Below are 18,863 nucleotides of genomic sequence, written 5' to 3'. Positions count from 1 at the left end.
TACCGTTACCATTGTTCAAGTTGCCTCGGCTTCATTGATTGTTCAGACAGAAAATAAATAATCGCCAAGCATTTGTGGAGAGAAGAATTGAGTCCAGGCCATGTTATCGGCAGTCATTCCTTCAAACAAGTTCGAGTCGGAAGCAACGTCTGACATAGGCTGGAGAATTGCAGACTCCATTTCCAAGCTGGCATTTTCCAATGCACAGACTTCTTCGCGTTTCCTTTCTAACAGCTTGCGGACCATTTGCTGTGAGATCTGCAGTGCCTCTCTGGCATTATGCGTATTGTAGCCGGCGGCGATCTCCCCTAGAGCTTGGGTTACGTCCGGAATTAAGCTTATACTGCTGGCCGTGTTGATAGAGATGAGAACAAGAAGACTTTGAAAGGTTGTGCTCAGAATGTTCCACCAAGGCTGTTGCTCATTGCAAAGTTTTCTAGCTTCAGCGACGGAACTGCGGATCACACCTAAAATGGATTCAGTCTGTTCGCCCTTGAGGCCCCTGCGGAAAAGTCGAAGCCGTCTGTAGCATTGGAAACACACGTCTGCTTTGAGAAGGGAGAAGATTGGCGGGCCATCTCCGAGGTCAGGCAGCTTTTCTAGAAGCGTTTTCATATCCGCTTCAACGTCGTTGTTGACCGAGTATCCGACATTGTCGGGTATCAATTCAGTCAAGGATATAAGTTTGTTAACGAAATCACCCTCTTTTTGCGCAGGTTTCAAGCAGTGAATATTGTTAAGTTTGACTCTTGATCGGGCCATTTCACCTGCGAAGAATCGGTTGAGTGACCACGCTACCCAAAAGACCCTGCGTCTAGTTTCAAGTTCTTCTGGTTCGAGTACTCTGGGCGGTACATTTCTATCGTTTTGAACGGAAACGATTTCTTGATGTAATCCCGTCGATTCGGCAAGGTGCATTGCTATGTTGATCGACATCCACGATATAGTAGGACGCGTGGTAAGGCGTTGATATAGTGAGAGCAAGATCCATCCGATCACAATGTATAAGGATAGCGTCGTTGGCGGTTGCGATATGGCTGCATCCAAAATTGTGTGAGCATGTCCGACGAGTTCTGCCTCAGCAAGACAGGGCATCTGTGGCGAAAACAAAGAGCCCAGCGCAATAACGATACTGACTACGGCCTCAAAATCAGTTCCGGCATTTGCTCGACTCCAATGATGAGCGCATTGAGTCGCATACTGTTCGGCGTCCAGGAGAGGAAAAAGAGGGTTCACCGCTTGAAAATAGGCGCTCGAGAAGCGTTGACAACAATCAAGCGATATTAGAGTGGTGATGCGGGAATCTATTCGAGGAATGTTCTCCAGCCTCATGCCAGTATTCCAAGCGTACGAATGTAATCTTGGGACACTGCTCAACTGCAAATCAACCCCAACATCACGCGTAAAAGCAACAGCGCTGCCCGGTCCAATAAATCTGCATTTATACTGTGTCATATCCCGAGGTGCAACTGAGGGTTGGGAGTCGCTTTTTTGCTCCAATGTCCCGTCATTGTGGCCTTCCCCGGGGTTTGGGGGCTTCTCGGAGCTCACCGGCGAGAGCGCAGTATAAGATCCAGGCCCCTCTGCAACAGGAGGTGAGGTCGGATCGTTTGTAATTGTTGCATGCTTTCGGCGATTGGTCTTGGGATAGGTGCATTCATATTCGTAGCGCATACATGTGCCGCAGGGACGGTTTCCATCGCACTTGCGCTTCCGCTGTCGACAACTGTCACAGGCCTTTTTGGATCTCACCCGGCTGCGAGCCGTGCGAGGTTCAGAGTTCTCCATTGTAGACAGCTACGCTGTCCACATCAAGGCTGTCATTCAAAGAAATTTCATGCTGCGCATGGAATTGGGAAGTGTCGAGGTTCAATCCAACTGTCGGTTTCGGAATGGCATGACGATGATGACAAAGGGTCGCGAGGATCCCGAAAACTAAAGTTGCCTGGATGGAACCGGAAGGAGAACCAAGATCTAAGTTCTCTTGCACTCGTTCAAATTCTGATTGATAATCCATCAAGTCAGCCACTACTAACGAAGAGTGCCGTCGCTGTACACTCAGTGCTACTGCAGTACAATATATGATGCAATAAAAAACATATCATACAAATAGTAGAGCTTAATGTAAACAATCCTTGCTTTTTAGACTCTCGTCTCAACTACAATAATTTTTTCTGCAGGCAAATTTCAAGTGTCGAATCTTGCATGAAGCAACATCTCAATCTACTAAAAAGGGGTTTTATTTTGGACATTGTGTAGTTCTTGTCTCCTCATGTTAGCCAACGACACACATTGCTGTCATCGCGTGGTTCAGTACGCGGATCTGTGGGGCATTATTGTAATTTCAGCGCCTTTTATCTACAAGATGGAGATATTTCAAAAGCATTCCTTGATTGCAAAGAACTGTATGATACAACCGTCTGCTTAATCATTTGTCTAATGGCTTCACTTGTGCCATGTTTGGAAACAAGTCGGGAAGGAAGAGCTTTGAAAGTGTTTGTTTTTTCAAGTTGGGTTTACGTTATGCAAGGTTAATTAACTTGTAGGTTAAACCCAAAGCGAAGGCGACACACACAGCCAGTGTTACCGGGATTCGCGCTCAAATAGTAAACGTCGCCAGGTAAGTGTTAGCGTCCTCACAATAAACACCAACCACTAACTCCACAACAACCCAAACCTCATAGAACTGCCCTCTCTCCTCCCTAATCTTGGCCGTGTCTCTTCTACCCACACGACTCTCTTTTTCTCTTCTTCTATACCTCGTCTTACCTTTCTTTTACTCTTTTGCTTCTACATTCATTTGAGAGAAAATTCTCAACCTTCGTCTCGTTTTAGTCTTTCGACCATGGCCGCTCTCTGATCCACTGCCGGGGCTTTAGACGTGTCTGTCGCGTGTCGAGCTCTAGCTTTCTTACCCCTCCTCACAAGACGATTGGGCTTATTGTGCCCGATCATCCTTTCTGAATGGCAGCTGTTTCTGTTCCTCCCTCACCCCAAGCACTGCCATCTACCATGTCGTCTCGAAGGGTCCCTCTGGCAAACGTCCCGAATGCCGCCAATTCTCCATATAGGGCCGTGGCAGCTGCAGCAGCTTCAAAACGATCTCGATCCCAAAGTAGCGTCCAACGCGAGCTCCCATACGGTCAAGCACCGCCAGCAAAAAAGCTCATGTATGAGCTCAACCCGTCGAACTCGCTCGAAGCGAGCAAACAACAACAACTGGCTCAGAGTGCCGAGGGTCGAGTCTTCACCAAAAGGTCTACAAACTCGCAGCCCACTGCATTTGAAAGAAGACTAGTTGCTGCACGTGATAAGGCTGTACAATTGAAGACGGCAAAGAATGAAAAGATTGTCAATGAAAACCTTGAAACTATTCGACAATGGCAAAAACATTATCGAAAAGTCTTTCCCCATTTCACCTTCTTCTTTGAGAGCATTCCAGAAGATATACGGGTCAAATGTTCCAAGCAGATCAAGGCCCTAGGAGCGGTAAGCTCACTCTGTCAATGTTTTGGAACCTTATCTAATATTATCTCTACAATACAGCAAGAGGAAAAGTTCTTTTCCAAGGCTGTGACACATGTTGTCACAACCCGTCCGATCCCTCCTGAACTCGATGCAAAAACTGCAGCCAATTTAGATCATACGCCTGCCGTGAATACTGCCCAAGAGGATCAGACGCGCGTCGACCAACCTGATCAACCTCGCACCATCGACCCGTCTCTACTGGAACGATCGTCAGATGCAACCCACGCCCAGTCACAAGCGTCTCAGTTGAGGTGCAAGTTCACTTTTGAAGCCCCATTAGGTCGGAAAATCCCGACCACGCTGCCTTTTCAGGATGCACACTCTAAGAAACAGCAGGGTAGTAGCGGTGACGTGCTACATAGAGCCAGAGAGATGGGAATGAAAATATGGGCTCTAGAAAAATTTCAGCGTATGATGACAACGCTGTTTGATACGGATACTGGTTCTTATCCGCAGCACACCCACAACACAAGAGGGAATGCCGCTGCAACGGCTGCTGGCACCAAGCTAGATGCCCTGTCTGTCCTCCTGCGTAATGAGAAGCTGAAAGGCCCCGCGGACCGAGATCCTACCGTTTCCACAAAAGAACTTATTCATTTTCGAGGCCCTTTCATCTACATTCATGACATGGAGGAAAAAAATAGACCTATCATGGTGAGGGAATACCCAAAAGTCGCCCATCGTGAGGATGGCGAATGGCCGCAATTTCGCAGTGTGGGTAACGGAAGATGCCCCTTCATCCATGACGGCTCTAGTAAAAGAGATCGTGAAAAGGAGCGTGCGCGGCTCCGGGAAGTTGAAGCTCAGAAGAGACTGGAGACAGCACCGAAAACTCGAGCAGTAACGGCACTGGAAGCTTCCAGACAACAATCTGCGGTCGTTGAGACAGAGAAGCGAGATTCAAATCAAGTGGAACCCACAGACAAACCTACTTCGAAGCAGACGCCAGAAATGCCCAGTGTTAAATTATTTGAGCCACCAAAAGCCGTTCCCGCAAAGCGAGGGAGCCTTGATAGAGTTGCGCGCGAATCCCAACCTACTACGTATTCTGCTTTTGGCGGACTTAATGGGCTATCGCGCCTACATGGGGGCGAGCCTGTTGCCTCCGGCGTGCAACCATCTAATATCACTTCAGCAATCAGATCTCAGATGATCTCGTCTACGGCCGCTGCACCCGGCGCAAAAGCTGGCACTAGCAAAGAGGTCCAGGAGCTGAAAAGAAAGGTCCTCGAGCGGAACAGTGTCCCATCAGCAAATAGTGTGTCCTCTTCTTTCCGAGTGACAGATGCTGCTGCGGCCGCGGCGGCTGCTGCCACGACAAGGCATAGTCGACCTATCCCGCAAACTCGATTGGCCAAGAGAAAACCAGACGGCATTCATGATGAACTTGGCGACATTGAAGAGGAACCAACCCCGTCTGAAGAGGAAGAAGCCGCAAGAAGGCAACAAGGGGTTCGAAAATTTCGCGAGCCCCAGAGAAGGGTTGAACGGAAGGAGCCTAAACCAGGATATTGCGAGAACTGCCGAGAGAAATTTGACGATTTTGACGAGGTATGAGTGGCCCCCTTGGACTCCTTGTTGTTATCTGGTACTAAACATCTTCATAGCATACTTTCTCGCGTAGGCACCGAAGATTTGCCCTTTCGTTGGACAACTGGGCCGAACTCGATGCTCTCCTTGCCCAATTGGATCGGCCGCTCAAGGGAATGTGACACCTAACCAAATCTGCCTTACCTTCGAACTTATCGAAACCTTGATCTGTCACTCCTCAGGAGCCTGTTATTGCGATATTCCGTCACAGCAGTGTTCGGAGGCAAGTGGCGCAGCTTACACTGATTCTTCTACCCATTCTCTTTATTCTTTTCTTTTTTTATACTCTTATCTCTAGAGTCGGACCAAGCCCGATTTTGAGTTTGTTTTCTCTGCTTTGTTAATTTTTTTTTTTTTTTTTTTGAAACGGACTGCATGGCGCGGCGCTTGTGAGGCATTACTGTTTAGATGTTCTCTGCTTCTCACTTCATCATTCTCTTTCGTCCCAGGTAATGCATTTATTTGGAACGCGTTTCATTGCATTGATATTGGAAGCCGCGGCTTTTATACAGGAACGCTGATAAGATGTATATGATATGAATTTTGCTCACTGGCACCTGCCACTTTAGCTGCAAATGTATGTTTTAGCTCTAGTAACTAGTTCCGTGCATCAGGTGATCTTGTAAATGGTCTATGTCTGCATTTGATGTTGATGTGCGTAATGTGCAATCCAAAATGAATTATCAAACGGTGGTCTGGACAATTCCTCCCTCTGGCGACCAAGAATCACCCGGTAAGTTCCGCCGCTGGAGTTCCGCACTTGTGTATATATCGCGTCCTCTTGCATAATATACACAACAAATGATAAGTTAATCGTCAAAAGTTAGAGCTTGGAAGACTTCGTATTCAAAGCTGTCGTTGACAGGATCCTGAGTCCTACTTCTATTAAATCATCCGTTTGCCTTTTATTTTCTTTAATGGCGAGCCACAGTCAGAATTTGGGCGAGAGCCAGCTCCTTTCTCGGGAAGACCGCCGTCCCTCCACTCGTGGTCCAGTATCAGGCAATAACCAAAATTCAGGCGCGAATGCAAGCAATGGCTCCAGCCCAAGCCCTGCTTTGGGAGCTTCTCGGTCGGGCTCAGAGATTACATTGGGAGCAGCAGCTGGTGCAGCAGCGCCTGCTATTCCTGACGATGAAAGCGACCAGCACTACCTCGCTGATGTTCCACTCACTATGGCAGCCTCAGTCATGATTGCTGCGTTGCCTCATGATGCTCATGCTGCCCTGGAAAATGCAGGCTCATTGCCACAAGAGAAAGGTCGGTGCAATTTCGTTTCTAGACTGGTTCATGCACAGAACTTTTCAAAGCCAGCTTTGTTTTTATATGTGTGATATGGTGTTCTTGTTTCCCTCATTCTCGCAACAGCTGTTGATATGCTACAATTATTGTTTAATGTTGGTTACTAGCATTATTATGCACCATGTCTAACTGGATCTTAACCTGATACCCTATTTGCTATGCTGTTGTGATTTTGGCTTTTGCTGCACGTATTTTGCTCGGCCGCTACATGTACATCCAAGCTAGGAATTTTGCCTTCTGTGAAATGAACATGTGTTTCAATCTTTGCTGACATTGTCGAAAGTCACTGTTCGGTTTCAAGCTGTGGGGTCAGCACCGATACTTCGGAAGAAAGTCTACACAATCAAAGCAAAATCGCCTTTCGCTGCTGTTGTTAACTTTCTCCGTAAAAGACCCGAAATCAAGGGGAACGATTCAGTGTTTCTCTATGTCAATAGTGTGTTTGCACCAAGCTTGGACGAGGAGGTAGGGAATTTGTACAGGGTAGGTTTCTCAAATAAGCTGTGTCTCTCATTCTCCGTCCATCATTCATAAGTTATATAGTGCTTCAAGCGGGATGATCAATTAATCATCGCATACTCCACAACTCCAGCTTTCGGGTAGTACTTTTATGAAAGGTAATGTATCAGCTTATATTAGGTCTCTGAAGACAGAAAATCTGATTGTATAACATTAAAAGGTTACAAGCCACCAAATTTTCATCCAAAATGCACTCAGTTCAGGAAAATTCAGACTATGCTGTATAGACGCCAATTCCCATGCGGATATGCCAAACGCTGCTGCGGCCACGCAGTTTACGCCAAATTAGAAATGGTATAATCGAAGTTTTAAAGAAGAGAAGAAAGGGAAAGGAGTTTAAGCAAGATTCCTTCCTTCAACCAAAGACTCGAACTCATTGAATTCTTCCTTTGGCATTGGGTAAGTATGCTCTTGCGCCGGGTACGCACGGCTCTTTACTTCGGCTATGTTGATGTCAGCCATCTGCAATATATTTTTACAAAGCTTCTTACTTACTCTTATAAGTCTCTATCGCTTTATAGCTCTCGCCCCATACATCGCCGTATTTCTTTACGAATTTTGGCAGGAAACGCCCAGGCGGGAAGTTGCCAGACATGTCGACTTGGACAAGGACCTGACCAGAGCAACCACTACCAGCACCAATACCAATGGTTGGAATGTGAAGCTTCTTTGTCACAAGGCTGGCAACCTCAGCTGGGACGGCCTCTAGTACAACGGCAAAACAACCCGCCTCCTGAACGGCCAGAGCGTCTTCCAACACCTTCAGGGCTCCAACCGTGGTCTTGCCTTGTACACGGAAGCCCCCAAGGGAATGTTGTCGTTGCGGTGTTAGGCCAATGTGCCCAAGGACTGGAATGCCAGCGCCAGAGATTTTGGCAATGGTTGGCGCCATCTCAAGACCGCCCTCCAGTTTGATGCCTTGAACACGACCTTCCTTGATTACTCTGATAGCAGATTCGAGGGCTTGCTCCGGTGCGATTTCATAACAACCCATAGGAAGATCTCCTACCTGAACAAAAAAATTTTTTATTAGCATGAGAAGGATGGCAGACATTTGGCGAGTGATTGTGTGACTTACGGTAAAGGCAGCTTTGGTTGCGCGTGCAACTGATCTGCAGTGCAGGATCATTTCTTCCAGGACTACCTCACTGGTGTCTTCCATGCCCAAGGCAACCATGGCCAAGCTGTCTCCGACCAGTACCATGTCCATGCCAGCTGCATCAGCCACATGAGCACTGGGAAAGTCGTGAGCAGTGATCATGGTTATAGGCTCTTGCTTTTGGTAAAGCGATCGCAGAGTCCCTAAAGTGACCTTCTTTCGGGGGTTGACCGACGGAGTGCCCAACGGCGAGTGCGAGCTCCATCGCGCTTGAGTCTGTGAAAGAAGGACTCGAGGCGGCAAGGACGCTAAAGGCGTAGGGCGAAGAAGACCTTGTTGGAATGCGGATCGCATAGAAGACAAGACAACACGCGACATAGCGGCGATGAACGATACTGGCACTCTTTACGATGGGAGTTGAAATTCTATGATTGTCAAGGGCTGCGCGCCACTTGAAACGACTCAACAATGTCAGCTCGGATGACCGGATCCATGGCGAGCGGCGGGCGTTCGATGTTTTTAAGTGAGTAATTGTCGTGATGGATACTGCCGCGTAGGCGGTGTCCCTTTGGAAGAGTAGCGAACTTTTTTTGTCGTTGTTCGGTTCTTGTCTGTCTCCAGTTCCCCAGCGTGTTCCGCTGCGTCGTTTTGATTCCCAGCGCAGGCGCTCTAGCCAATATGGGGTTAAGTTGCTTCTTCCACTTACCTGGATGAGCTAAAGTATTAGTAAAAACACGCGCAGCGTGGGCACAAAAGGGACCCTCTTCTGGACGGAGACCGAGGTGAAGGGTGGTGAGCTCTAAGAGGCTTAGTTGAGCCCCGAACGGCCAGGAACTTACCGCTTAAAAGGTACGGAGGCTGGGGGTGGCCATGAGGGGCAGCGAGGGGCAACTGGGGGTCAGATTATTACTGTACCGGAGGAGTAGTCGAATAGCTACTATAATCTCAACACCGAGGTTGTTGGGCTCCCGGAGTGTACGGATAGAAGGCCCCGGGTAAATACAGCGTAAAAGCAACATCGTTCAGTTCTCCCTTTGAGCTCAGGCCTTCTTCCCCTTATAAACTCGTACGACGGGGCGGCTAACATTGCTTCCCCCTCGGCACCTAAAACCTGCGCATGCGACTCATGCATGCATTACAAAACCCGGCCGCCATTTGCAAGCAGAACAATACAATGGTTCTTTATCCGTAAAATGATATGTGGCACTTTTGCTGTTTTTCAGAAATTGCAGGCAACAGTAAGTTGTCATGTGCCTTGATACCTGACCAATTTGGATATTAAAGTACAACTCTTATCCTTGTCGGGCAGAGTTCATTGAGCTTAAGGTAGGTATGCGACTTGCATAAGGTAACTTGTGGTGAATACTGTGACACCATGTGGTGGGGTCGGTGGGATGATGCCGATATCGCCTAGTATTCAGTGCACTGTTGTGCACATTTTATGCACAGCTCTATGATGCGACCTCCAAGTGACCCATATGACCCCACGTTCGTCACGCTGTCAACCACCGCCTTTTATCCTCGCAACAGCACTCTTCTACAGCTCACCATCCAGTACAATCCGCTGAAACAGTAAAACCCCATCCGTCGAAACATAAGCTGTCCAATTTCTTGCTCTTTCGAAAAGACTGCCTTGGTCCCATAGCGAAGCTCATAGCTCTGTTGGTCAATCGACGCTTCCATCGCCCATTACCGACAATCAGGACACCAAACCCTCGTATTTGCGGCGAATATTTCGTACTTGTTTGTGTGAAAGAAGAAGGGGGACTACACTATCAAGATGAGTAGTCCGAAGCGGAGAATCGAAACCGATGTGAGTAACTCCAGGATTGTAATCGGACTGTGTGGCGATCAGAGCTCGTTACTGACCGCGGTAATTACACTTTTTTCCTCTACAGGTCATGAAGTAAGTGTAACCAACTGTATTCAAATACAAGTACTTTCTGCTGACATGCTACCAGGATGTATGCCTCTCCGAATCTTGAACAGTTTCTGTCGTCGGGTTCTGTCAATGCTAATTTGAGCGATAATGGCCAGGCTCATGAGTGATTATGAGGTCACATTGGTCAATGACAATAGTACGTCTCCAACAAAAACGCTCCCCAATATTTTATATTGCTGCTAGAACTGCTGTCATGATTCCTACTGACTCTTTTGGCTTTAGTGTATGTCGAATTCTTCAACGGAAATCTATACTGTTTCTGTTGTCGCGTGATTCTTTATACTGAGGAATATTTAGGCAGGAATTCTACGTTAGATTCAAGGGACCAGAAGAGAGTATGCGCTTATTCGAGCCTTGTAGCAAGTTGTTTGCATGTACTAACTTTGCATCATAGCGCCGTTCTCTGGCGGGCTGTGGAAGATACACGTCGAGTTACCGGATCAATACCCTTACAAGAGCCCAAGCATCGGATTCGTAAACAGGATATTCCACCCGAACATTGATGAGCTGTGTGTCAGGATTCGAGGGTAAATTTTCGAATATGTTCTGACGAGAAAATAGATCTGGCTCAGTCTGTCTTGACGTTATCAACCAGACGTGGTCACCCATGTTCGACATGATCAACATTTTCGAAGTCTTTCTTCCGCAGCTTCTACGCTACCCTAATCCCACTGACCCCCTGAATGGCGAGGCAGCAGCTCTACTCATGCGAGAACCGAAGAGTTACGAGGCAAAGGTTAAAGGTGGGTGCATACTTTTCTCAAACCACGTGATGAATAGTAGTTGTTAATATGTTGCCGGAGCAGAATACGTTGCCAAGTACGCCAGTAAAGACGTCGTCGATGAGGCTGGTGAGGATAGCGAGTCAGATGACGAGATGAGCTCAGTCGGCAGTTATGATTCTGGTGACGAAGAGCCTGCAGGCCTGATGGAAGTGTGATTGCCATTTGTGCTGCAGCAATCGTCTTTTTTTTCGCGATGCGATGTTTCACCTGGAATCCATATTCGTGCTTTTCCATTAGTTCTTGCGGAACTCTCCCATATTTGCAGCATCTATTGCGTCGGCCTGGTGGAAGAGGGGTTTCTGGTGTTGTATTGGAAGTCATTTTGATGCCATTTGGGGTTTTCGCGCGGCGAACATTCGTGTTTATTTTTCTTGGACTTTAAATTGTCTCGTCTTCCTTTTCTTTCCCGCGGGGTTCGGTCGCAGATGCTATTACTTCGATGACGGCAACGGAGGAATATAGTGTCGTGTGAGATTCTCCTTTCTACCAGTTGAAGGGTTTACATTTCAGATATACATATCGATTTCATTCATCTGGTTTTTTAAATGGACAAGATTTGTATCTATCAATTATTATAGCTCCTGCCAAGATCGCTTCCTTTGACATGGTTCAAGCAGTGTACAGTGCTTGGTGTGGATCGCACGTGCCACAAAAGGAACAAAGTTTTTGACTCCTCTTGCCCTTGATGTGATTGACTGGTCCCTGAGCACCGGCAGTGGTCCAAAACCTGGGAGGGGAGCTGGGCTGGGCCGAAGGGGTTTTCTGCACTATTTTCCAGATAAATAGTTATGGGACGGACGGCAGTTGATAAGCATTCTTTCAGCTACAAGGTATGTTCGCGTGGTAATTGCATAGCGCTGTTATGTTATCATTGACGGGGCATGACGATCGCGGGGAATTTACCTCAATGAGGTTGATGGTCAGCGACTTTGCTTTGAAAGCCTGCTGAAGCCCCAAGCTAAGGTCAGTGAAAGGGGGTGCGCGAGTTGGGGGGTCCAGGGACCCATCTTTAAGCCCATTGTCTGTTCGCGTGGCACGGGATGCCGACTACGAGAGCCGAGGAGTCGAAATGGCAGAAATACTTCAAACACAGTACAGAGGTACAGTATACCTACTTAATATGCTGCTTTATCACCGACCAGTTGATGGCATGGGAAGTGGCATGTTCTTTCGCTTCTGCCCTCGTCTTTCATCTGCTTTGGCCTTGAATCATTGCTGCGATTCTTTCCGTAGATTTTAGTCTAGAACGGACTGTTGGGTTCCACTCGGGTGAAACACGAGCAATGCGCAAGGTTTGCCACGTGCGGGCCCGGGATGCCTATTCGTCAACCCCTGGAACCACCAAGGGCGTCGATTAATTCCCGTTTTTCTTACCGGAAGCTTTAACTGCTGTACTGACTATTACAGTACGGAGGTACGCCATGTATTATTATTTACCCACCACAGCTACTATTATTGCTCCTACCTCCATCAACTGCCGCTCGTGAATTTTCAGGGATGGTGTTGCTGGTACCCTGCCTGCCATATCATCTCGTGCCCCATCTGATCGGCCTCTTCTCTTTCTCTCTTCGTCCACTGTCAAGCTCTTTGGATCGCCCCTCTCTAACACCGCTTCTCTTCCCTCTGTGGGACACTCGGCCCCTGCTTTGAAGAGAACTCAGCGTCAATTACCTCTCCGCCGTTTCTTTTGCGGGTCAGCTATCTCCTTGCTAATTGACTAAACTGGCCAAGCACGTCTTGTTTTATCTCCGAGATTCGACTCTCTCACCGATCCTCACCGTTCAGCTGGTTGAACCCCGTCAAAGGAACGTGCAGATAGATTCGCCAGAAGATCAACCACACGCGACAATTCATTCTTTGAGACACTCTGTCTCTCAAACAGGAAACGATCTCTCAATAATACGTCAACCTCAACAGCTGCATACTCCGTATCCTTGACCCTCGCGATTCCCGGCCCACGTGGGTATCTCGTCGTCGACGCTAGATCCTTGGTTGTCTCGTGCAACTGCAGCACCTACAGATCCTCTCGACATCTTTAAGCACCAAATTCCTGCTCCACTGCAAAATTTCCCTCTGTCACTCTCGTCCGCACTCTGCCGTCTCAGAAACTACTTTGAATAGAAGCCAATTAAGCTTCACAAGCTACTCTTTCGACTTTGCTTGGTTTCATCTCTCTACAAAAACTGGGATAAATGCATAAGCATGCACGGTGATTGCAAGAGCAGACACTGATTGGTTCGCATTCTGGGCGGTTTGCCATTGAACAATGGGAAACTCACAGGGAAAGCCTGTAGTCTTCACCGACGAGGGTAAGTTATCTCAACTGTTGCTGTAAAGATAAGGATGTCGAGTTTTGCTCCTGGTGCTAATGCAGCCTGTTTCAGTGAACCTCCATCACTTCCGTCTCCTGCGAGTGGTTGGAAAAGGTGCTTTTGGCAAAGTGAGAATCGTTGAACGAAAGGATACTGGGTTAACATTTGCACTCAAGTATATTCGCAAAGACGAAGGTAATTGCATCGCATCGCTTGTACTCCCGTTCAAAGGGCCAATGAGTATACTGACCTCAAACCAGTCGTGCAGACAGAGAGTGTGCGAAACATTATCCGGGAACGCCGCATGCTTCAGCAACTCAATCACCCATTTCTTTGTAACTTACGGTACAGCTTTCAAGACTATCAATACTTGTAGGGTTCCATCTGGCGAGATTTATGTACTTTGGGTCCTAACAAGCAGTATCAGGTATTTGGTTGTTGATCTCATGAATGGAGGAGACATTCGGTTCCACATTTCCAGACGTACTTTTACCGAAGACGCTATAAGGTTCTGGCTTGCAGAACTTGGATGCGCTCTTCGCTATATTCATCAACAGGGCATTGTGCACCGTGATGTGAAACCTGACAATATTCTCCTCGACGGCGAAGGACACATTCACCTTGCAGACTTTGTATGTTTCTTGTTACCTTGTCTTTGTGTTTGCTTTTTCTGACCCTTGAACAGAATGTCGCTTCCAACTTCTCGCCCCGCCGGCCGCTGACCAGCAGGTCTGGAACTCTGGCTTACTTGGCGCCGGAAGTCTACAGCAAGGAAGGATATTTGGACGAAGTTGACTGGTGGGCAATGGGGGTAACTTTTTACGAATGCATTTACAACAAGGTCCGTCCACCTTTTTTTATATTCTCTTGGAGAACCAAGGTTCAGCATATGCTGACTGGACACCAGAGACCGTTTGAGGCCAGAACGCACGATGGATTGACGAATGAAATCATGGCGGCGAACCCGCGCTATCCTCTCACTAGACCTGCCGTGTCTCCGCAATGCGTGAGTGCAATGACTAGTCTATTAGAGAAGGATAAGACGAAGCGTATCGGCGCTGCTGGCTTCGAGACATTTACAGATCATCCATTTTTCCAACCAATTGACTTTGTAGCGCTTGAGCGCAAGGAAATCGAACCGGTCTTCCGTCCTTCAGCCGATAAAGCCAATTTTGACGCCACCTACGACCTGGAGGAGTTACTGCTTGAAGAGGCACCGCTTGAAGCTCGAACTCGCCGGCAACGGCCCCGAGATCAGCTAAGAGCGGATGCATCGGAGAAGGAAATCCGCGAGGATGAACTGCATAAAATGATTGAGACTCTATTTGAGCCATTTGACTATACGACTGTCAGGTAAGTCAGCGGTCTTGTCAAAATTGAATCCTTTCCAAACTATATGCTGACCGTTACTCCTTTAGTTACTCTCAGCCACCACCGCTCGGAGAATGCAGTGATCATCCCCCTGGTACTAAGCCAGTTGACCTACTTCAGCCTCCTCCTAGGGCAGTTATGGCGGAGGGCTCGGTTAGTCCGAGCCCGAGCGAACCGACTTCTCCGATATTTACCCCAGGAACCAAGTCGGTCAATGGCTCGCCGCCGCTTCCACCGCAGATTATGGGCCCACCTGGTCGCCAGCAGCCCCCCTTTCCGGGTCAAAATCCAGAGACTTATGGTGTCGGTGAAGCGATTTCCACAGACCACGCGACAACGATACATCGGCCACCGGCTCCTCGCCCTCGTGGTGGAACCAAAACGGTCAGTGCCTCTGGTGGAGTCCAGGTTGTCCTTGACGGTGCTGGCAGCTGGTCTGACCTCGCCGATCGGAGCTCTACAATGCCCGCTGAAGGATTTGAAGGAATCGAAGGCCGAGGAACAGCGAAGCCCGGTGGCATGCTCGGATTTTTGTCGCGCAAAAAGGGACGTGATCGGTCTCCTAAGCCCTTGGAGAGGGGCATCATCGGCAAGGACGGAGCACGGGTCATTATTGAATGATACCAAATTTTACCTGGGAACATTGCCGATTGTGTGACTTTCTTCTCAATGCCCGAAAGAATTGTCGCAATAGAATCGAGGCAGACTTTTTAGAGCCTTTGTGGCTTGTATGATCCCCGCATCACCAATCATAATCAGCGTCGTTTTCGTCGGCATCATATCATGCTGGAAAGATTGTGTCGTAATTATCGGCGTTTGGTTCTGATCATTCATCGTCGTCCTCGCCATCATCATCGATTTTATTTTTATTTTGCATCACTTTCTGCGTCTGGGCGGCGGGATTACCAAATACCTTTTTTCCTTTCTTTTTATATTTTCCAATCGTTATAATTTTCCATTTTTAGATCTATTTCCTTTCTCTCTCTTTTTCAGTTCATCAATTACTTTATTAGTCTCGAGCACACTCGAAAGCATTTATACCAGGCGCGAGCATTTACCTTTTTTCAACAGATACCTTAGGTACTCTCATTTTATTTTTCTGGCTTTTACACTTTGATCTTCATCTCTTTACTTTTTCAACCTTTTTAAATGAGCCTTCTACGTACATCCATCACGTACCGACAGTTTTTTCCCAACGCCCTCACCTCACTCTTTACTTTTTTTCAATCTGTGTATCTCTTTTCAATTTAATCATGCGGGATGTTTTCCACGTGTACACAAGTAGTCTTTTGACTTGTTGACTTATAAGCACAAGCTTGTCTATTTGTACATTTGTACATGACGTGGTTGGCTCAACATGCATATCTCTCTCCCACTATATCTCTCCTCTTGTGCAGAAATATTACCAGAGGTTTCTCAAATATGAATGAAGAATAAATCTTGTATTATCCATGCTATTTTTGATATTTATGTGTCATGTATCATGTGTCATGTGTCATGTGCTTTTTGGAAAGGATTGAATTGGCATACAGAAAGGTCAAGGTCTATATATAGAGAGAGAGGGTATGGAAGGGACGTAAGATGGAAGGGAGGTAAGGTATGCAAGTGATGGAAGATATGGAAGAGATGAAAGGTATGGCAACAAAAACAAAAGTCAACTAAGAACCAACAGTCCTTCTGATGCGCGGTTCGAGCGGAAACACTTGCTCGTCGACTTTGACGTCCTTGTACACATTGTCCCATCGGGGCCGGAGCGGGGCGGGCGTCTCCCATGCGTTTTCGGGGTCGCGCAGCCAGAGTCTGATGAGATGGCGTCTGTGGAAATAGGTATTAGCGCTGTGCGATTATTTTTTTTTTTTTTTCTTCTTCCTTACGGCATCGTTGGAAAGCATTTTCATGATGGGAAATCAAGAAAAAGGGGAGACAAATAAGAAGGGGAGACAAATAAGAAGGGGAGACAAATAAGGGGGATCAATTGACGTACTCCTTTCCAGGCTCGTCACGGAAGCCGTTACGCGCATGAAAGATGCTGAGGTTGTTGATATACTGTACATCGCCCTTTTGGAAATCCAGTGACGCGCTGTGCTTGTCGGCGAGAAAGTGTAGTGCGTCGAGCGCTTCGGCCTGGGCTTCGCTGATGGGCGGGATATCTTTTGAGCGCGGCTGCGCCTGGAACCCGGTAAAGTATCGTCGGGCGTACTGGATCAGGACCCGCTCGGGGGTCGAAGCGGTCGCGGGCTGATGGTACAGGAGTGGGCGGAGGGTATACGGCTTTTGGGGGTTGTTGAATCTGGTTTGTATATCAGTTGAGTGTTACTTACGTATAGGGCCCTTACAGGTAAAAAGGGTAAATATAATGAGGGGGTAAAAGAGAAAACTCACCCATCGACAGGCCAATCTTTTGAGAGAGTGTGAATCAAATCCGGTCTCTCCTTGGCCAAAATGTTATAGACCAGCCAACTGCTGGCAATCTTGCTCTCGCCTCCCTCGACAGCAGGATTCAGGCACAGAAGCGAGATAATGTCACCTGCGTCTGTGTGGAAGACTTGCTTATCTGCCGTGTTGGACGGAGCACCAATTGTTCCGGCCTTGACAGTGCTCGACAGGTCCTTGATGTGGGACAGCACCAAAGATGTGCCGTTGGCGAATCTGGTATCTTCTTGCCGGCCACGAAGGTTGCCCACGTGAGAGGAGATACCGGCGTAGATGATGACATTGTCTTCGCGCGGGTAGTTGTCTACTCGCAGCCCGCGAAGGACAAAGAAGCCGCGCCCGACATGCAATTCCCTGGACAATTCCCGCAGACTAGGACCAACGGTAGGTAAGGGGAATGTGGATTTGTTAATGTGTCCGAGGGAAAGATTGAGAGCTGTTGTCGAGTATGTTAATGTCATGTTTAGTGCAATCACATGTACTTTCGAAACGTACATTTAAAGCTTTTCAGGGCAGCATCAATCTCATCCAATTGCGCGTCGTTGAAGGCGTAGATCCAGTCGTCTCGCTTTTCGACATCCTTTCCTTCCCAGACCAGAGGCGAGTTCAATTGTGCGGGGAAGCCGTCAGGTAAGCTCTTTTCAAGAGATTCTGTGGCCTGGCGTCGCGAGGTGCGAGCAGTGTATTTCTCAAAGTCGGGGTGGTACTGGATATCAGGCTGAGTGGGCACAGGAACGGGAGCCTGAACGTCGACCATGTTGATAGTACGCTTTGATGTAAGCTAGGTAGCTATGTATATAAGGGAATTATGCTCGAGATATGTATGTTAATGTACAGTAGATGTGAAGAGCAGATTAGAAAAAGATGAGAGATGAGAGAGTATATATTTAACTACCCCGCCTTGCCCACGTGGAAGAGAAAATGGCACCATCGAGCAAGGGAATGGTCAAGGGCTCTGGTTTAGTCAATTACTGTCGATGCAACGAATTAAACCATTTCTTTTTTGCAGTGCGCAATCTACTATCGGCAACTGCCGGGCCAGAGATTGGATCAGGTAACCATTTTTCATTAATGTGAAACTTATCAAATAATATACAAAGTAATGTACTCGGATACGCAGAGGAAAAGCAACGATATCTCACCATGCCAGTCAAGTGGAGCGTCTTGGGGTGGATGAACATCACGGTGGAGATAAAAGACGTGATTGATAGCAGATCTACACTATTCCCTTTCAGGCAACTTCATCACTGTGCTCAGACATACTACTACACATGGTATTTTTCGTCGGCACACCAAATCCGGTCAATCGCCACAACGTCATGTGCTGGTCGGTGGCTGCCCGATGAAATTGGATGGCTGAATTGTGTTTTCAGGGATCATTTTCAATGGGCGAATAGCTGGACAGGTCACTACGTAGTACTCTGTATTGGCCGGGCGAAGATGGACTGACGGCCAAGATGAGAGAGACGACAGACTGACAAGGTCTTGGCCTTTACCCCAGATTGTCCTTTTGCACTAGGTAAGTACAGTTGTGACTATCCAGATTCGGCGTGCCAAGTGAAGAGAGAGTCTTTCTCGTATCGTGTCCCACCGCTTACACCGTAGACAGTTACGGCGGGCACGCTCAATACAGGACACTTTGGCATTCTAGTACAAGTAATAACCTGTTCCCGTCCGTCAAAAGCATCCATTCAAGTGACTACTGGACTGCTCCTGTGCAGCCACAAAATGCGGCCAAGGACGGAACAAGGTCCTGTATGCAGTAGTCAACCAAGCAAAACCCGCTCTTGGACTCCAAGTCAAGATCAAATCAAGCAAGTCATATTTGGCGTCTTCTCAGAGTAAAAACCTTGATTGAATCAGGCAAAGATTCAGGGAATATGTAGAATCACATTTATTCAATCATGCCCTGTCCGCTCTCTCTCGCTCTCTCTCTCTCTCCTTCCTCTCCTTTTCCTCCCTTTCCCCCGCTCCCCTCGTTT

At 47.7% G+C, this 18,863-nt stretch overlaps 7 protein-coding genes across 7 annotated transcripts; 4 read left to right on the top strand and 3 right to left on the bottom strand.

Moving 5' to 3' along the window:
* Positions 1-186: 186 nt before the first annotated feature.
* Positions 187-1,755, bottom strand: L228DRAFT_197893 (hypothetical protein; the record flags this gene model as incomplete). Its single annotated transcript, XM_018329617.1, has 1 exon — positions 187-1,755. A coding segment is annotated over one exon (1,569 nt), but the record flags the coding sequence as incomplete, so codon positions are not given.
* An 888-nt stretch (positions 1,756-2,643) lies between these two features.
* L228DRAFT_284177 (hypothetical protein) lies at positions 2,644-5,481 on the top strand. Its single transcript, XM_018336202.1, has 3 exons — positions 2,644-3,489; positions 3,547-5,079; positions 5,136-5,481. Exons 1-3 carry the CDS (start codon positions 2,965-2,967, stop codon positions 5,238-5,240), a joined length of 2,163 nt encoding a protein of 720 aa, XP_018186661.1. The 5' UTR covers positions 2,644-2,964; the 3' UTR covers positions 5,241-5,481.
* A 451-nt stretch (positions 5,482-5,932) lies between these two features.
* L228DRAFT_248870 (APG12-domain-containing protein) lies at positions 5,933-7,196 on the top strand. The gene is made up of 4 exons (XM_018332959.1): positions 5,933-6,378; positions 6,704-6,903; positions 6,964-7,037; positions 7,100-7,196. The coding sequence occupies exons 1-3, from the start codon at positions 6,036-6,038 to the stop codon at positions 7,021-7,023; spliced, it is 603 nt and encodes a 200-aa protein (XP_018186660.1). The 5' UTR covers positions 5,933-6,035; the 3' UTR covers positions 7,024-7,037; positions 7,100-7,196.
* Positions 6,916-8,832, bottom strand: L228DRAFT_248869 (ketopantoate hydroxymethyltransferase). The gene is made up of 3 exons (XM_018332958.1): positions 8,018-8,832; positions 7,435-7,948; positions 6,916-7,382 (listed from the first exon to the last, which is right to left on the bottom strand). Exons 1-3 carry the CDS (start codon positions 8,414-8,416, stop codon positions 7,276-7,278), a joined length of 1,020 nt encoding a protein of 339 aa, XP_018186659.1. The 5' UTR covers positions 8,417-8,832; the 3' UTR covers positions 6,916-7,275.
* A 702-nt stretch (positions 8,833-9,534) lies between these two features.
* Positions 9,535-11,289, top strand: L228DRAFT_248867 (ubiquitin-conjugating enzyme type E2). Its single transcript, XM_018332957.1, is given in 8 exon segments — positions 9,535-9,851; positions 9,937-9,945; positions 9,963-9,964; positions 10,076-10,117; positions 10,278-10,315; positions 10,375-10,489; positions 10,542-10,723; positions 10,787-11,289. 8 exon segments carry the CDS (start codon positions 9,819-9,821, stop codon positions 10,918-10,920), a joined length of 555 nt encoding a protein of 184 aa, XP_018186658.1. The 5' UTR covers positions 9,535-9,818; the 3' UTR covers positions 10,921-11,289.
* Positions 11,290-13,031: 1,742 nt separating this feature from the next.
* L228DRAFT_269503 (serine/threonine protein kinase) lies at positions 13,032-15,069 on the top strand (the record flags this gene model as incomplete). The annotated part of the gene is made up of 7 exons (XM_018335282.1): positions 13,032-13,074; positions 13,150-13,272; positions 13,338-13,449; positions 13,505-13,709; positions 13,763-13,918; positions 13,985-14,430; positions 14,496-15,069. The coding sequence occupies 7 exons, from the start codon at positions 13,032-13,034 to the stop codon at positions 15,067-15,069; spliced, it is 1,659 nt and encodes a 552-aa protein (XP_018186657.1).
* Positions 15,070-15,897: 828 nt separating this feature from the next.
* On the bottom strand, positions 15,898-17,767 carry L228DRAFT_248863 (Clavaminate synthase-like protein). Its single transcript, XM_018332956.1, has 4 exons — positions 17,377-17,767; positions 16,831-17,317; positions 16,433-16,738; positions 15,898-16,263 (listed from the first exon to the last, which is right to left on the bottom strand). The coding sequence occupies exons 1-4, from the start codon at positions 17,636-17,638 to the stop codon at positions 16,107-16,109; spliced, it is 1,212 nt and encodes a 403-aa protein (XP_018186656.1). The 5' UTR covers positions 17,639-17,767; the 3' UTR covers positions 15,898-16,106.
* Positions 17,768-18,863: the final 1,096 nt, after the last annotated feature.

This window comes from Xylona heveae (genome assembly GCF_001619985.1).
Source record: "Xylona heveae TC161 unplaced genomic scaffold L228scaffold_8, whole genome shotgun sequence".
Taxonomy (NCBI): Eukaryota; Fungi; Ascomycota; class Xylonomycetes; order Xylonales; family Xylonaceae; genus Xylona; species Xylona heveae.
This window is presented reverse-complemented; position numbering and strand designations above follow the sequence as displayed.

Coding starts and splice junctions, on each gene's coding strand:
- L228DRAFT_284177 (XM_018336202.1), top strand. CDS start 2,965: ATGGCAGCTGTTTCTGTTCCTCCCTCACCCCAAGCACTGCCATCTACC. Junction 3,490..3,546: donor AGATCAAGGCCCTAGGAGCG/GTAAGCTCACTC, acceptor TCTACAATACAG/CAAGAGGAAAAGTTCTTTTC. Junction 5,080..5,135: donor AATTTGACGATTTTGACGAG/GTATGAGTGGCC, acceptor ACATCTTCATAG/CATACTTTCTCGCGTAGGCA.
- L228DRAFT_248863 (XM_018332956.1), bottom strand. CDS start 17,638: ATGGTCGACGTTCAGGCTCCCGTTCCTGTGCCCACTCAGCCTGATATC. Junction 17,318..17,376: donor TGCCCTGAAAAGCTTTAAAT/GTACGTTTCGAA, acceptor ACTCGACAACAG/CTCTCAATCTTTCCCTCGGA. Junction 16,739..16,830: donor AAAGATTGGCCTGTCGATGG/GTGAGTTTTCTC, acceptor TATACAAACCAG/ATTCAACAACCCCCAAAAGC.
- L228DRAFT_248869 (XM_018332958.1), bottom strand. CDS start 8,416: ATGTCGCGTGTTGTCTTGTCTTCTATGCGATCCGCATTCCAACAAGGT. Junction 7,949..8,017: donor CAACCAAAGCTGCCTTTACC/GTAAGTCACACA, acceptor TTTTTTGTTCAG/GTAGGAGATCTTCCTATGGG. Junction 7,383..7,434: donor AGCGATAGAGACTTATAAGA/GTAAGTAAGAAG, acceptor ACATCAACATAG/CCGAAGTAAAGAGCCGTGCG.
- L228DRAFT_248870 (XM_018332959.1), top strand. CDS start 6,036: ATGGCGAGCCACAGTCAGAATTTGGGCGAGAGCCAGCTCCTTTCTCGG. Junction 6,379..6,703: donor CTCATTGCCACAAGAGAAAG/GTCGGTGCAATT, acceptor CATTGTCGAAAG/TCACTGTTCGGTTTCAAGCT. Junction 6,904..6,963: donor AGGTAGGGAATTTGTACAGG/GTAGGTTTCTCA, acceptor TAAGTTATATAG/TGCTTCAAGCGGGATGATCA.
- L228DRAFT_248867 (XM_018332957.1), top strand. CDS start 9,819: ATGAGTAGTCCGAAGCGGAGAATCGAAACCGAT. Junction 10,118..10,277: donor ACATTGGTCAATGACAATAG/TACGTCTCCAAC, acceptor AGGAATATTTAG/GCAGGAATTCTACGTTAGAT. Junction 10,490..10,541: donor CACCCGAACATTGATGAGCT/GTGTGTCAGGAT, acceptor ACGAGAAAATAG/ATCTGGCTCAGTCTGTCTTG.